Here is a 16266-nt window from a genome sequence, read left to right on the forward strand (position 1 = left end):
CGGATGATTTTTGCTGAAAATAAAACACCATGAACACTCAAATTCACAGGCTCCTGAAAATGTTATGTTCAATGTAATGTCGCTGAAAATGATCTAATAATTGACCAATTGTCCACTACAATTTAGATCTTACACTTTCTGTACTGGGCTTTTGTCTGGTGTATAAGAAAATAAATAAAATGGCTGAACAAGCGAGGTAAAATTATAAAGTGACAAGCTGACCCATGATAAAAGCACATTTCCAACCTACTGTTCACCGTATAGAAGCCTCAATTTTGGGATGAACTTTTCCAGAAAGGAAATGTAATTTCTCTTCAAATGTACACAAAGGCAGAGTCCCCATTGTATTCCACTTCAAGCAGTACATGATAAGAAAATCCTCCATCTGGTATAAGGCTATGTATAAGTTGTCAGACGTGCTGATTGGCCAGTTTTTTCAATTGATCCTTTTCAAGGTTCATGTCTGGAGAGTTGTTTGTCACGTAGCATTCATTGTTCTGTCCAAAATATTAGTTATGCTCCACAGAACTTGAGTCTCTATTTACAGAAAGTCCATTGCATCACATCACATTCTTCTCTTTTGATGATCCAAGCAACAGCTTTACCTAAAAAAACAAAAACAAATGTTAGTAAAAGGTGAAAACCATCACTGCTAAGTTATCATCCCTTATCTGGTGACAGTATAAAAGTTACCCAAAGCATCTCTCCTGTGAAGGTCCATTTTTATAAATCATCCGACAAAGGATAAATATTGTTTGCATTGGGATATCTGGAAGTTGTTACCTTTGATTCAGGACTCAAAGTTCACAAAGAATATGCTGGATCACTACTACTTAAATGTATGTTTTGTATTACTTAATAGGAATAATAGAAATGCAGTTTAGCTTGTAATATAGCAACACAAACCAGTGTTTAATTCTAAGATGGCATCAAATCGTCTGCTTTTTCACTTTTCCTTTTCTCACCCTTTGCGGGTGGTCTCATCCCTTCATCTGAGTTTGGGTCCTCTTCCAGAGAACTAGGAGCTTGATGGTTCTGCACAGTATCTTTGCTGTTCCTAGTACTGCACTTTTCTGGACTGAGATCCAGTTTGAAGGTCACTGCCCCGAGTGCTCCGATGACCACGGGCACCACTTTCACCTTCACCTTCCACGCCTTCTCCAGCTCCTCTCTGAGCCTTTGGTGTTCCTGTTCCTGCTGCTGATGCTTGAATATGGACTCTGTCTTTCACCTGCTGCAGATTTGTGCAACAGTCTAACTATTACTAGGCTATGTAAAGCTATTTAATTTTGTATATACATTTTACGTTATGTTAGGCCCGCGACCCACCGAAGCATCAAAATTCGTGCCCAGTTGGGCTCTAATCCTGTGGCTGTCTTGTATCTGCTCCTCGGTTTCCTTATAAAAGTTACATTTCAGGCGTGGTACAGTCCTCCTGTTTTGCTCCTTGTTTAGTCCTGGTTCAGTATTGGTTAAGTCCCAATTCAGGCCTGGTAACTGTGGTTTTAGTCCTACTTTAGTTCTGATTCAGGCCAGGTGTTTCCGTCTTTGTTTAGTCCTGGTTCATGCCTTGAGTAGTCGTGGTTCTTCAGACCAGCTCTCTCACTAAACATGTGGGAAGTAGATATCTCTGTTTTGGTTGTTTTTCTATAGTAAATGTTATTGACACGTGTGGTAAAACTCCATGCATTGCCTCCGATCGATCGCTAATTCTCAGCGTGCATGTGTAATTATGTATTTAGCGTCACGCTCCATTTGAAGTCTTTATCAGGCCGTTTTTCAGTTATTCCTGCAGCAGGCCTTAGATCTAAAAAGGCTTTGCGCTTTCACTGGCTTTTCTTGTAAAGACATTCCCTTGTGTATTCATGCACCAATACAGGAAAGGAATGTTTTGGTCAGATTTTGCACAGAGTAGCTACTGCTCCAGTGAGCATTAGTACTGGGTGATACAAAATTATCCATCATTTTTTGCATTATGTAACTTGTCTGGTGAGGGTCCACCCTCTGCTTCTTATTGCTATTGCTGGATCAGTCGATACTAGCTAGCCTTAGCTAGAGCTCACAGTATGAAAGCTATTTGTAAAAAGATCTATTTAAACATCTATAATTCAATGAATAGGTTACAGGATGGAAAGGTTTATTAACTCTGACTGTGGAACATTCCTATTTTTGTATATGCTATTTAGATGTTCTTAAAAACCACCAAATACTTCACAAAAACAGAAATATTGTTATGTCAAGGGGCGCTCTCAGACCGACTCAAGTGAGAACCAAAGTGAGAATCCACTTGAATGAGCAAAAGCCTTGAAGTGCGAGTGCATCATATCATGGGACATTTCAGCCCATATAGTTTGACTTCTCCCACTCGTTAATGAAATAAAATGTGGGTGTTGGATTAGATGGTTCCAAAAAGTGTGGGTGTCACATCCCCCATGGTGAGACGTGGCTGTCTATAATGATCAATATACAATTTCCATAAACTTGAAATTGAACTATTACATAGACAGAATTGAATCCATGCAAACCCACTGTGTGTGGAAGTACATATCTGTCTGTGAGATTGGCACGCCTCGGTTTTTGTCTGGTCCGCTTGTGAGCTGTCAGGCGGGGATCACCTCTTTTCTCCTACAGCTTAAATTGCCTGTCATCTCTCCCAAGTGTTTGACTGCCAGACACTCCAAAACGCTTGCCCCAAAAGTACAATGGGCATGGGACTCATTTATACATTTATAACAATGTCCGCTAACGATTCCGACCATCTGTCACCTGCCACACAGTTTGGGGAAACCCACAGCGAACTTGTGAAACAACATTATCGCTGGAAAACTTTAGAAAGAGGACAACATGATAAGATAAAATGCACAAAATGGGCATTTGTTTTGTTGCTCTGCTGCAGCATAGCACATTGTCATATAAATAATTATCAATCATGGAGCAAGCAAATTCAAAGCAAAACACTCTCAAAACATTAGTGGTAAGACTTCAAAAGAAAAGAGATTTGCACAAGCGTAGGCAAAACAGATTACATCAATTTAGCAACGCAATAATTTTGAGCCTTTATGGAGTCATTTACTCTGGGAGCTGTCTGAGTGATTAATGGGGCACTAATGTGAGAATAATTCAAGTTTGGAAAGACAAAGACCGGTGCAGCTTCTTGTCAAAATCAAAAAAAAAAGTGATTTGAGTGAAGATGATGCTAGTTTCTTGAAGGTGCACTGGGACTTTTCTGATGGGGTTTAGTGTAGCAAACTTATCTCTTCAATTAGAGAGGTTTTATTGCTCAAAAATACAGATATTGAGCTTGCCTTTGCTCTGTTGGTGTGAGCGGCGTCAACTGCTTACCTCCATGGACATAGATAAGTTTATTGCCATGCAGTGAAACCTTTCAGGCAAACCAGTAACATCTCCATCAAAGCGGATCCTCCACCAGAAACGTTACATAGAAGACATAGACTGTATTTATGGATTATATTTCCCGCATGGAAATTCTGCACGAAAATGAGACCGAGCACGGAGGGAAGCGGAGAAGATGTTGGCAGAATTTATAGTCTGTGCAGAGAGAGCTGTGGCGGTTCACGGCTAGTTGCTTCTACAATCTCGCTTCTGATTAGCTCTGTGGTTGCCACGAAATGAACACTCATATTTCCAAATATGGGCATTGATGCAGATAAGTTTATAACTGCCTGCTGCGATTGGCTTCAATTGGTTCCACAGTATTGGGTCCTTTTGTCCACTCACATATACAGTCTATGATGATAGAGCACCTTTAATATAAGAGTACCATAAGAAGATGATAAAGAATGAGAATGTATTGAGTCACATGTTTGGAGGGAATTCTGTTGGAAGAATGTGTCTCGTTCCTGTATAAGCCCATGTCAAAGTGCTCATTACTCACAGGGAAATGCAGACTGTTGGAGAGGATGTGGCAGCAGGAGGTTAACCACTATCATGTGTTTCGGGATTGTCCCGTTGCTCAGAGGTTTTGGATCGAGTTCAATAAAGCCTTATGGACAATATATGACATTTTCATTCGGCTGGAGTTCAGTGTTTGGGCCTCAGGACTCCTGCCATGGATACAATCGGTAGATTATCTCTGGAGCATCCTCCTGGGGCGGGGCCCTCACAAACAAATGCATGACACGAAATGCACCAACAATCAAAAATTGGACAGACATTATATTGGACATAGGACAATAGAAAAATGGAACAAAACACATTTAGATTTAAATTGAAAATTTTCTGTGACATTCTGTGGCGTCATGTATTAGATTCTATTGTTTTATAGGATCTTATTTTTTTTCTCTGTACTCTCTCTGGTCTTGCTCCGTTTTTTGTTTTTTCATGTTCTTTAAAGCTTTGAAAAAACAAAAAAATCTTAAAAAAACAAAACAAAAAGACTATAAATAATATTAGAATAAATTGGGTACTGACAAAATGCTAATTTAACTGAGACTGTTTTCCATATGGAAGATTCTCACAGCAGGTGTAGGGTGTTTGTGGAGCTGAGCCGTATAATTGGCAAACCATGGTCTTTCACAGCGCGGTGTTTCCACTGTGTAAGTGTGGGCTGTTCAGAGAGTGCACGGTGTATTTTTAAAGGCAGCTGTAAAATTTGACGAAAAAAAATGTGCTAACTGTTTCAATGAAATTATAAAAGTGTGAAAACAAAGATTAAGGATTGCTCTTTTCATGTGTGGCTTTAACATGAGATTTGCTGTTACAGGCAGTGCTGTAGTCAGAAACTTGATTGCTGTGGGATAGGTTTGAATCTTTATATTTCAATCAGTATTCTTCTGAAATGTTGACGCTGCAAGCGAATTTAAGATGAACGTTTTTGATTTCCCAACAATAGTAGGATTTATTAGGAGTACTGTACATTCAGTTACAAGTTACATTGTTTTTATTTAAATAAACATCAGAATACTTTAACAGAGTGGTTCCCATTGACAAGACATTCAAAAGCCCAATACCAGTGCTTTAATTTACTGTGTACAGAGATGTAAAGTGTGTTTAAGGTCTTCACTGGGATCAGGTGTACAGTTGCATCTCATTTATAGTTACAGTACGTAGTATTTATTGCATCTCTTTTGCCTCCTGTTTACTTTGTTATCAAAAAAAATCCTATTAAACATAGCGGTTTCGGGTGACTGGAGCCTATCCCTGAGACTTTGGACGTACGTGGTTCTTACTTGGTGGTGTACTTTTTGTGTGTAGGTACAAAAACTATTTTTCGAGATCAACCTGAATGAGTAATACTTAGCTGTGCGACTAAATTGATTTCATAAGAGACACCATACAAGTGACGTGACATAATTACATTTCAGTTGAGTGCTTGCATAAGCCGACATGCTGTTTCACAGTCAAATTAGACATTGTAAATTTGTTTTAAGAATATAATAAAGTTAGATTATCTTCAAGTGCCGACACAGTATGCAACAGTTTCATAATTCAACTTTATTGATGTATTATTGATATATATATATATATATATATATATATATATATATATATATATATATATATGTATATATATATACATGCACGTGTGTTGAAGCGATGTGATGCTCTCCTTGGTTTGTCCGTCACATGTCCCGCCTCCCCCGTGCAGTTGTTTGTCTGTCTCAGTTCATGTGTGTGCACAGTGCTGTGGTTTGTTGTCGTTGAGATTATACAGCTAAAAACTGTTTTCATCCAATCTTTCTTTCGCTCAATCCGTCTCTTAATCACAGAGTTATGAGCACAAACATATGATGAACTAATACGTCTCTAGATTTGATATCACGGGTGGCACGGGTAGCGCAGTGGTTAGCACTCTCTGGGATCGATTCCCGCAAAGTTTGCATGTGCTCCGGTTTCCACCACTAAAAACATGTACATTAGTCCCTCAGTGGAACATCAGTCTTAGGGACAACAGGTGGAAATGAGCTGGAGCTACCTGATACAATGCATCTCTCCTGATAAGGTTAGTGTATATTGTGCACTGTCTCTGTCTCAGATAAACTAACTAATTAACCAGTTGTGCGGACAAAAGTTTTGGGCTTTAATTTTTTTGTCAAGACAGTCCAGTGTTTAGTGCAGCTCACAGAGGCTGTGCTCAGTGCACTGGAGAACAGAACTGAGAGCACAGAGAGGCAGCACTCCACTGAGAGTTTATCATCAAATTGGAGAAAAATAACATGTTTACAACGCCAAACATCAATTTTACAAGAACAACTTGAGGCGGGAAACAGCCCAAACTTTGAAGGTAAGCAGCCTAATTAATACAAATGCGGCTGCCATGGCTTGTTATTGCTCTGTGTAAAGCATAATCCTTCTGATCAACTTTTGAAACTTGAATGATTTAAACCAACATTGAATATGTAAACAATATAAAACAGTGTTAAATGGCGTGTAGATGCACAGTCTAGCGAAGCAGAAGCAGCTTTGATGTCCAATGTAAGTTGACGCTTCTAAATATGTGCGCATATGCAGCTTTGTTACGTGATGCTGTAGCTCCTGATGTAAGTGTGCAGTAACAATGCATATTTTTCAAGGTATCTATTGTAATGACACCTTTACAAAAAAAAAACATAAAAGTTACTTTGTGTACATTTAAATAAAAACAGCTCAGTCAAATAAAAAAAAAATGTCTGATTACCTGAAATCCACTGTGTCATTTCTGGCATTACCATAGTTGTTCTTTGTCAGCAGAAATCTGTAACAGTGAAGGGAAAGAAGATCAAAAACTTCTATTTTTTATACACACACACACACACACACACACACACACACACACACACACACACACCACACACACACACACACACCACACACACGCACACACACACACACACACACACACCACACACACACACACACACCACACACACGCACACACACACACACACACACACACACACACACACACCACACACACACACACACACACACACACACACACACACACACCACACACACACACACACACACCACACACACACACACACACACCACACACACACACACACACACACACCACACACCACACACACACACACACACACACACACCACACACACACACACACACACACACACCACACACACACACACACACACACACACACACACACACACACACACACACACACCATTTTTAGGTCCCACCTAGTCCCAAATCAATAGCATTGGCTCCAGAAAGGTGTGGTGCGGACAGTTTTAATAATTAAACAACCCAAAGCAAGACTCAAGTCTACGCCTCGTCATAACACACTAAAGACTACAGGGGCTCGGCTTACAATGTTAAAAGCAGGTAATTGGAGTGAATAATCGGACAGTTTAGAGGCTCAAAGTGGCAACCCATTGATCAGATCTCCCCGGGGTTCAGACACTCACAGCACAGAAGAGAGCTGGGGAGAGGAGAGCTGACCTTGGGTGGACAAGTCACGGGTTTAAGTGCAGATCTAAAGGTCAGAGCGCTTAACAACACTTAAGCTTGAGTGTGTTAATTAACAGAGCAAATAAATCATGTGTTTTGAGACCGTCCTGTTGTTCAGAAATTAGGGAATGGGATTAAGGAAGCGCTGCAGATTGCTTTTAGCTCTGGCATTCCATTTGATTTCCAAACTATACGTATGGGCCTCAAAACTCATGCCATGGACACAATAAATAGATCCCTTTAGGGCAGAGCTTCTCAAAGTGGGGGGGCACGCCCATTTGGGGGCTCAGGCCCGTGCCAAAGGAGGCATGAGAAGTTAGGGTAATTGTCTCTCCGCGACCTTTCCCCCCTCAGCGCCTCTGCCCCTCCACATCCGCTTGGGTCCTATCTCCCTCCGTGCTCAACTCCTCCCTTTCTAAATTGTAAAAGTTAGCATTAGCATTAGCATTGTAGTCTCTCTCTCCAATTGCATTCCGAGCACGGTGCAGAAGGCAGTCTGTGTGTGACACAGGGCGATTGAGTGATCGACGGTGATAGTCTTCTCGGTGAAACAACTGGTGAAGCGCCAGTTCTCCGCTGTCTCACTGCAAACACATGTCAAACATCTGCCCAAAATCGGAAGAGGAGAGAAGAGAGGAAGCGAAGTGCAGAGGAAGAGGATGAGAGGTGCAGAGGATGAGAGGTGCAGAGGAAGAGGATGAGAGGTGCTGAGGAAGAGGATGAGAGGTGCAGAGGAAGAGGGGGATAGGTGCATAGGAAGAGGATGAGATTTGCAGAGGAAGAGGGGATAGGTGCAGAGGAAGAGGGGATAGGTGCAGATGAAGAGTATGAGAGGTGCAGAGGAAGAGGGGATAGGTCAGCAGGAAGAGGATGAGAGGTGCAGAGGAAGAGGGGATAGGTGCAGAGGAAGAGGATGAGAGGGATATGTGCAGAGGAAGAGGATGAGAGGTGCAGAGGAAGAGGAAGACCGATAGGAGCCCTCCGAGAGGCTGTGTAGAAGATTTTAAAGGAATAACTGAGTCTCATTTCCTCGTGGCGGGGACAGCCGAGTAGTTCTCCCACATGTCAATCATTCCCTGCGTGCTACTGCACACCTGCAGCCTCATTCCCAGGATAGCAGCACGTTTCCCTGGCTGCGCATTCACCAATGAAAGTCAGTCTGAAAGCCTTTTTAATTACAATCACACTCAAAATAAGTAATTAACAGCATTCAACTCGAGTGAAATGCAATTGTGATTGTTTTATTTTTTGACAGTAAGAATATTATACTATATTATATATATTATATCATATTGTATTATAATATTTGTAATCTGAAAAGTTTGAGAAGCACTGCTTCAGAGCATAATATTTCTGGCTCCAGGGAATAATACCATCAGAAATAAAACGGATGACACAAACCAACAGTAAAAAAACAAAAAGCCCAAATTGTAACCGACATTTTAAAAATGGAAATATTACTTTCGGGCTCAATTGGAAAATTTACTTTTTATCACTATCTAAATGGGACATAAATGCATTCACTTCTTTTTCAATGTCTTGTACCATTTCTACTCTCTTTTTCATGTTCCGCTGGGATTTTTTAATATATATATATCCATCCATCTTCTCCCACTTCCATCCGGGGCAGCAGTCTAAGCAAGGACTCCCATATTTCCCTCTCCCCAGACACTTGAGGCGTTCCCAGGCCAGCTGAGAGACATGGTCCCTCTTCCCGGTGGGACATGCCCGAAACACTTCCCCAGGAACATCCAGAACAGAAGCATTCAGAACAGATTCCCGAGCCACCTCAGCTGGCTCCTCTCAACGTGGAGGAGCAGTGGCTCTACTACGAGCTCCTTCCAGGAGCTATAAGCAAGCCCACACCAGCCCGCCGCCACTCCCCATGGGCAACGAAGTGAAATGTCCACCCCCTCTCGATGTCTGAACTGTGCGTGGAGGTGAAGCCGACTATATCTAGTTGATACCACTCAACCTCCCACACAAGCTCAGACTCCTCCCCCCCAGCGAGTTTACATTTCATGTCTCCAGAATCAGTTTCTGTGTCCGGAGATCTGGTGGTCGAGGCCAATGCCTTCAGCTGCCACCCAGATCTCTCTGCACCGGTTCTTTTGGTGGTATTTACCTTGGTGGTTTTGATCTTGTTGCCCATAGCGCAGCTCCATCCCTTCAGATCAGGAAGTACCTTGCACTCCTCTCCATCAAGGCACGGATGCATCTGACACCACCACTTCTGCTCCACTATCGAGGCTGGGCCAACAAGAGACACGTTTAGGTTCAACGCTTCACAACAGCACACATCCTTGTGTTAACATAATATAATGAACATTCATTATTGATTCTTTCTTTTTTTAGTGGTTTTGCCTTATAACTGAATTGAAAGCAATAATAGGATTGTAGGGTCAGATCTTTAAGCATACACCGATACACATATTTTTTTTAAATGTTAAAATTTCCATCAGCATTTGTACTAAAATGCCCCTTGGTCAATGTGAAAATTTCACTCGAAAATTAAATGTTGACCCTATTCAATTAATGTAATCTTTTTCCACTAAGCTTTTTTATGTAGCAAATAAAGCAAAGCAAATAGATGGAATTTACATTTTAAGATCTATTCATCTTCATTTAACACAAAATATTGAAATAGAAAACATCATATAACATTTAAATAGAAACAGTTCATCGGAGTGTTGCAATAGTTAATTCAATAGTGATTCCATTTTGTAACCAATGTTAACTCAATACTCACCCAATGATCTATTTTATTATTTTATTTTATTCAACTGAATTCTGAACTTTCTCCACTTAGGTTACTCATGCAAAAACCTTGGTTGGTCATTCAACCAGTCCATAAAGTAATCCTTAAGCTTTGAGTGTGTCGTAGCAGACATGATTTTCATTTGGCGTATTACAGAGGTCATTACGCACGTTCCACATTCCCCTCCACTTTCATTAGATACATATCTAATGAACAGTACGGCTATTATATTCCACTCATAACAGCACATTCTCACTGCACTAAATTACTCTGAATGGATACTTTACGACATGAGGGGATCCATTGATATCAAGGCATTGGTAATGGCAGCGGGTCAACAGCTAACAGATGGTGCTAGTCTAATAAGGCCCATTAAAAAGCCTCATGGTGTGGATATTAATAAAAACACAGAGCACAAAGGATACATTGAGTTTAACTATTATTGTTGCTTTGTGAAAAAAGGCAGTTGTTCATATGAACTTATCATACCTTTTTACCTTTCCTTCTCTTAGCTATTTATATCCATGCAACAATATATAAGGACAGTGTATCATAATATGGACAAAAATGTAACGTGTAAATATTTGTACTGCCAATGGAAACTCAAAGCAGCAGTGCATAACGATTACTAAAAATCATCAAATTGTAGTAGTGCCAACAACAGTTTTGTGGGCGCTCATTGTCCAGCACAATGGAAAACTACTTCAACAATCGTCACTTTATCTGCAAATTAAACCTTGTCTGAACTCATTAACAAAAAAAATGTGTGTACACTGCAGATATTTTTGTTACATTCATGTACAATGAACAATACAACTACATCTATTTCTGAATTTGAGAACTCCCCCCGTGCGGACACACAAAAAAGCAAAGTGCTGTTTTTTTATTAGCGCGACGGATCGCATCGCATCTCTCATCTCCTGTAGATTTTCGGCTCTTCTGAGTCAGCTCGAACTGTCTTTCTTAATTTTGTCCTGTACACTGAGGGAACTATATTATGATAGATCCATGCGCTTAGACACGTGGAAACATGCTGCTCTCATGGGGACGAGCCGCACGCGGCTGCAGGTGAGCAGTAGGTGAGTTCTATGATTGATACGTGGCAGGACTAATCGGCCGTCCACGCCACGAGGAAATAAGACTCAGATTTGGTGCCAAAAAATCGTCCATTACGCCTTTAAATAAGAAGGGCTTGCCATCTGCTTATCACCGTGGAAATGTTCTTATTTTGCCTGGCATGCTCCAGAGTATGGCATTTAACATGTTTGTTGCCATGGAAATGCCAGGCCAGGTTACAGGTCACTTCCTTGAAAAGTATCTATGTGACATTTTGGAACTCTACATGTATTACACGCTGTCTTAAATTTTCAAATAATCACAACTAAATGCAGGGATGTGGGAGGGGATAGGGGGTAGGTGAAAACAGGAATTCTCTCAGCATGCAAGCCTCAGGACAATACAAGATTACTCAAACAAGCATGAACCAAGCAATCGAAATACAACTTTGAGGAAACTAATGATGAGGAAACACGTCTGTAAAAAGGTTAAAAGTGCATTCAATTTGATTTTGTATAATATGTTCCCTTTAACCTTTAGCAATCTTCTATGTTTTTTTTCATGTAATACCGGCTGTGACCTACAAATCTTTATGTAGATTGGGAATACCACACTGTCAGGTTACTTTTGGACACCTCTTTGAGAATTTTGTGGCCAGCACTGGTCAATTACGAATTCAGAACAATGGAGGTTTTCTCAGATGTCTGGAGCCCCATTTGCCTCCATATAAAGAGGAGGATTGTCTCTCACAGTGTGTGGCTAAAAGTAATCCCTGGCTGTAAAGAGAAAGAATAATTAAAAGGTTAAGTGCTGATCATTTTTCGCTGCAATCACCCGCAGAGCTCTAAACTCCCGCCGGCGGCTCACAGCTCTAATTTGCTCAAAATGTCAATAGTAAAATGTCAGGGAATAGGTCAAACAGGACTGTGCTGGGAGTGCAGCCTGAACCAGAGCTGCTCAGACCAAAGAGAGTCTCTGACACATTAGCATGCTAAGAGCCCCTGTGGGTCATTGACTTTACAGTGAGCACTGGACAGAGCACATTCATTCATATATTGGTGATTAAAAGAACCTTCAGGGAATCAGATATCACATTACCATTAATTATAGTGGGAATAACACAAGGAAGTTAAGTGCTGCAAGTTATACAGAGTACCGTTTGTTTCTATACAGGAGGTGCTGGTGGATAATACATTTCTTTCTTTATCCACCTTAATCAAAAATTAGCTAGGAATAAGTGTATTGACTCAGTAATTGTTGTGATAAAGCACAGGGAACATACGCAGCACAGTCTGAAGAGGAGGTGAGAAAAGTACTCACAATTGAGAGTTTATAGTGTGGAAATTCTAAATTCTGTTTAAGAGTAAGTGACCATACCAACTTGTCAATAACAGATCTCATCAGATCTCGTAAGCTGAGCCGAGCCTAGTTAGTACTTGGATTGGGAGAGCACTGGAATGCCAAGTGCCACAGTGGGGTGATACTGACGGGGATTCACTGTCGTTCTATGTCGTTTCACCGAATCACCAGGACAAGTTCCTAGGTTTGTGAATTTTTGTTCATAGACAATGGCAATAAACCCCTTTCTGATTCTGATTCTGTATCCTTGGCCCACTTTGCCTCCAGTGTCTGTGTATGCTGGTGTATGAAGTGTGTGAGGTGAATGTGGGATGGATGGCTACAACAATCCAGCGTGTTTACAGCTTTTGTATCATGTATGTTCATTCACATGCACTGACCCGACCAAATAAACAAATAATAATGATAATCTATTTTATAAAACAAATTCATGAAAAGGTAAAGCTGCAAATAGATGAGGTATCGCTTAAGACAAAAAAATGATACATTTGAAAGTTGAGTTAGTGAATAAGACACGTACCGTCTACACATGAAGGTGCAGCTCTGGTCGTGCCAGCCACTTGCCCAGGGAAACACGAACACTTGACGGTTTGTGAGCGCTCCTCAATCTTATTTTTGTTGCAGCAGCGATGCAGTGCCACCACTTCACAGGTCCCTGTCCGGACCTGATGAGTCGCTGTGGAGAGAGACAGAGGAAATGGGTGAAAATGGAGTCTATAGAAGCTGCACTGAACATGGCATTGTTGTCATCTGCTTGGAGTTTCTGGTGGTTGAAAAACTGAAATTCAGTTTATAGGAGAAAAACCCACCACATTGTAAAATATTGAATATTTAGGTTCATATTTATTTAAGTGACAGGTTATGAAGTGTTCATGAATTTAACGGCAGAGGGGAAGACACTGTTGCAGTTCTGAGAGGTTCTGTTCTGCAATGGGCAGTATTTTTCTGCCAGAGGGAAGCAGCTCAAATAGTTTGTGTCCAGGGTGAGAAGGCCAGCTGCAATCCGACCTGCTCCTGCAGGACGCAGCCGAGCACCTTCTCAACAGAACAAACAATGCACTCTTTATCTGTCCCTGGCCCCAGCAAATACACTCGATGATGAGGAGGTGAGGATCATGGATCTCTTAAATATCTGGTTAGGGTATTGCTAGCTTAAACCTGTCGTGAGCTGGACCACAGTGGTTAGTCGATTGGTGCGCAGCAAGCTTTTTTCCATTCAGCAAAATGTAAAAACAAACTGCTCGTGTTTAGCTAATACAAAGCTAACAGTTGGATTTTGTGGCAATTTTTGCCTGTTTTCTCCATTTTTTGAAAGTTAAAACTCTTTGGTTTTCTTCTTAAAAAGCACTTTTAATCTTCAGCCATGGGCCGCTCTGATTGGTCAGAGCCACTACCCTGCGTCACTTCTGGGCCACACAGCCCGGAAGATGCTAGCGGCTAAAGGCTAAACTGTCAACATGCTTTAATGGACTTGGAATGGCTAATATATAATGCACCAGAATGCCGAAAATTATGGTTGAGGGTCCTAGACCTCACATGCATTTTTATTTATGCAATATTTATTCAATTGTATTTACACATATATATATATAACAAAAATAAATAAAATGGTCACTTTAAGGTTATATTGCAGACATCAAACCCCTACGCATTATTTACACGTTTCGAAGTGGGTTGGGGGCATGTGAGCACCACTGAGCATTTCTGCTTAGGGCCTGCACCTCTCACAGCCACATCAATATGGAATTACAAAGCATCTTTTTTGTGAATTGCTGAGATCGGCCTTATGAAGATTAAGAATAATTCGGTGTGTTAGATCACATAGCAGACCCTTGCGAGCTGGGCCCTTGCCATGGAAACGCAATCCGCCATTTACAGAAGAAGCCAGAGACGCTCTGAAGTGAACCGGTTCGGGAGAACAGGACAAGTGGAGAAGTGGCTATAGAGACTACAGATGGTGGACGACTTGAAACAGTCTGAGACATGGCGTGCTGAGTTTGACTGTGAACCAGAGCTTGTCATTGTTATAACTCACCCTGATAAGTGTTGGAACCGGTCCACTAAACTTATGGCCGTGACACTAGTCCTGTCGAGTTACCCAAATGTTTGTCAGTGAGGTACTTAGAAGTAGCCAGTTAAATATTGCATGTTTGCAACTACTCAATCAGTTCATCATTATATAAAAATTACACCTCTGATAACTACATACTTATCCTTGAGTTTAAAAAGACTAACACGTTTTTGTGGCTGGGCAGCAATAATGTTTTTAAATTGCGATTAATTGCACACTTCAATTACGATTAATCACAATGAATCCATGTTGCAAGAAAAGGTAAATATTAAATTACTTTTTTGATCCATAAATAGCTCTTTATTTTATCTTCAAGTCAAAAGCTGTTGTAGAATTGACCCTGTTGTGCTATTTTGACTAGGATAGGATTTTCATTGTTACCAAGCTAAAGTCCAAATAATAACAATAGGCTTACTTAATTGTTTTGCCATTGTCTTTATTAGATATTTTCATGATTTAAAAGTGTATTTTGAAGCTAAACTGTTTTTGTTTTTTTATCAATGCATATTAAAAATCTAATCTGCGACTCTTTTTTGCTCACTAAGCCTAATACAAGAGTCCTGTTCCGGTCCTGATTCGGTTCTGGTTCAGTCCCAGGTTCAAACCAGCTGATAAAATACAATGTGGAAGGTACAACATCTATGTTTTGATTGTTTTCAAAGTAAACATCACTGATCAGGTTTTTTTGACTGATACACGTAACATGCTTTACAAAATAATTCATTGCGACAATATTGCGTTAACATACCCAGCACTAGTTAGAACTGACTGCAGCTGAGCCTGTGACTAAACAGATATTTCCAATGGAAGTTTCATCATCACAACTGTCATCTGACACCATCAAGAGTCAATGTCACTTTGGAAGTTGAAAGAGCGGCACTGACAATGTCACAGTAAAAGCAAGTTCACAAGTATTAAAATACTCTTTTCTCTGTGAGAGGCCTGTTTGAAATGTATTTTATTTATAACAAATAAAGCGTATGATGTTGTTGACGGTGATAGCAGTACTTTTTTGTACTCTTAGAAAGGCCGATTGAGTGATATAGTGATAAAAAATCACATCAGATGATATTATGAATCAATGTTTTTTTGTACAACGCAGATTTTTGCTCGAACACATAACGTTTTTGACACCCATTTCTACTAAAGTAAGAGTGACAGTTGGATTTAACAAATCAGTGAATTGTGAAATCTTAGTTGCAGCAGAGGTCTTAAAAAAACAACACCAAATGCATAAATTGTTATAAAAATTGTAATCTTTTCCAAATTTGAATTACTGTCTGTGTGCAATAATGATCACTGATAGATTCGCTATTTTTTTTTTTTTTTTTTAAAGACACACTTTAGACCTGGCATTGCTTGTACTAGATTTGATAAAACTGGTCAAGTAGAGCGCTGAAATACTTGCAGATTGCTCCCCATTGTCTGAATTATTTAAAGCCTGTGCTGTTCCATCCTTGTTTTAATTGCATGTGACATTTTGGTGACGTGTCCTTCTGCACAGTCTACAGCCGAGGTAAACAGTAAATTTAAACTGACTGGAGTAGATCTGCTTCTAACTGTCTGTGTACAGTGAAGCGAATGGGCTGAAGTGAGGTAATTAGCT

General features: G+C 40.4%; 1 protein-coding gene across 1 annotated transcript in view; it reads right to left on the bottom strand.

The window, feature by feature from the left end:
- Positions 1-286: 286 nt before the first annotated feature.
- The window catches only part of LOC140367313 (chemokine-like protein TAFA-2), a 66741-nt gene continuing 50761 nt past the window's right edge, over positions 287-16266 (bottom strand). The window contains exons 3-6 of the mRNA XM_072453723.1: positions 13110-13265; positions 9542-9666; positions 6638-6694; positions 287-605 (exon numbers count right to left, since the gene is read on the bottom strand). Coding sequence (XP_072309824.1) covers positions 6665-6694; positions 9542-9666; positions 13110-13265 — 311 coding nt within the window. The 3' untranslated portion in view covers positions 287-605; positions 6638-6664. The remainder of the gene's footprint in view (positions 606-6637; positions 6695-9541; positions 9667-13109; positions 13266-16266) is intronic.

The sequence above is a fragment of the Eucyclogobius newberryi genome, unplaced genomic scaffold (genome assembly GCF_026437365.1).
Source record: "Eucyclogobius newberryi isolate DKJ021-1_F unplaced genomic scaffold, fEucNew1.0.hap1 SCAF_2, whole genome shotgun sequence".
Classification (NCBI taxonomy): domain Eukaryota; kingdom Metazoa; phylum Chordata; class Actinopteri; order Gobiiformes; family Gobiidae; genus Eucyclogobius; species Eucyclogobius newberryi.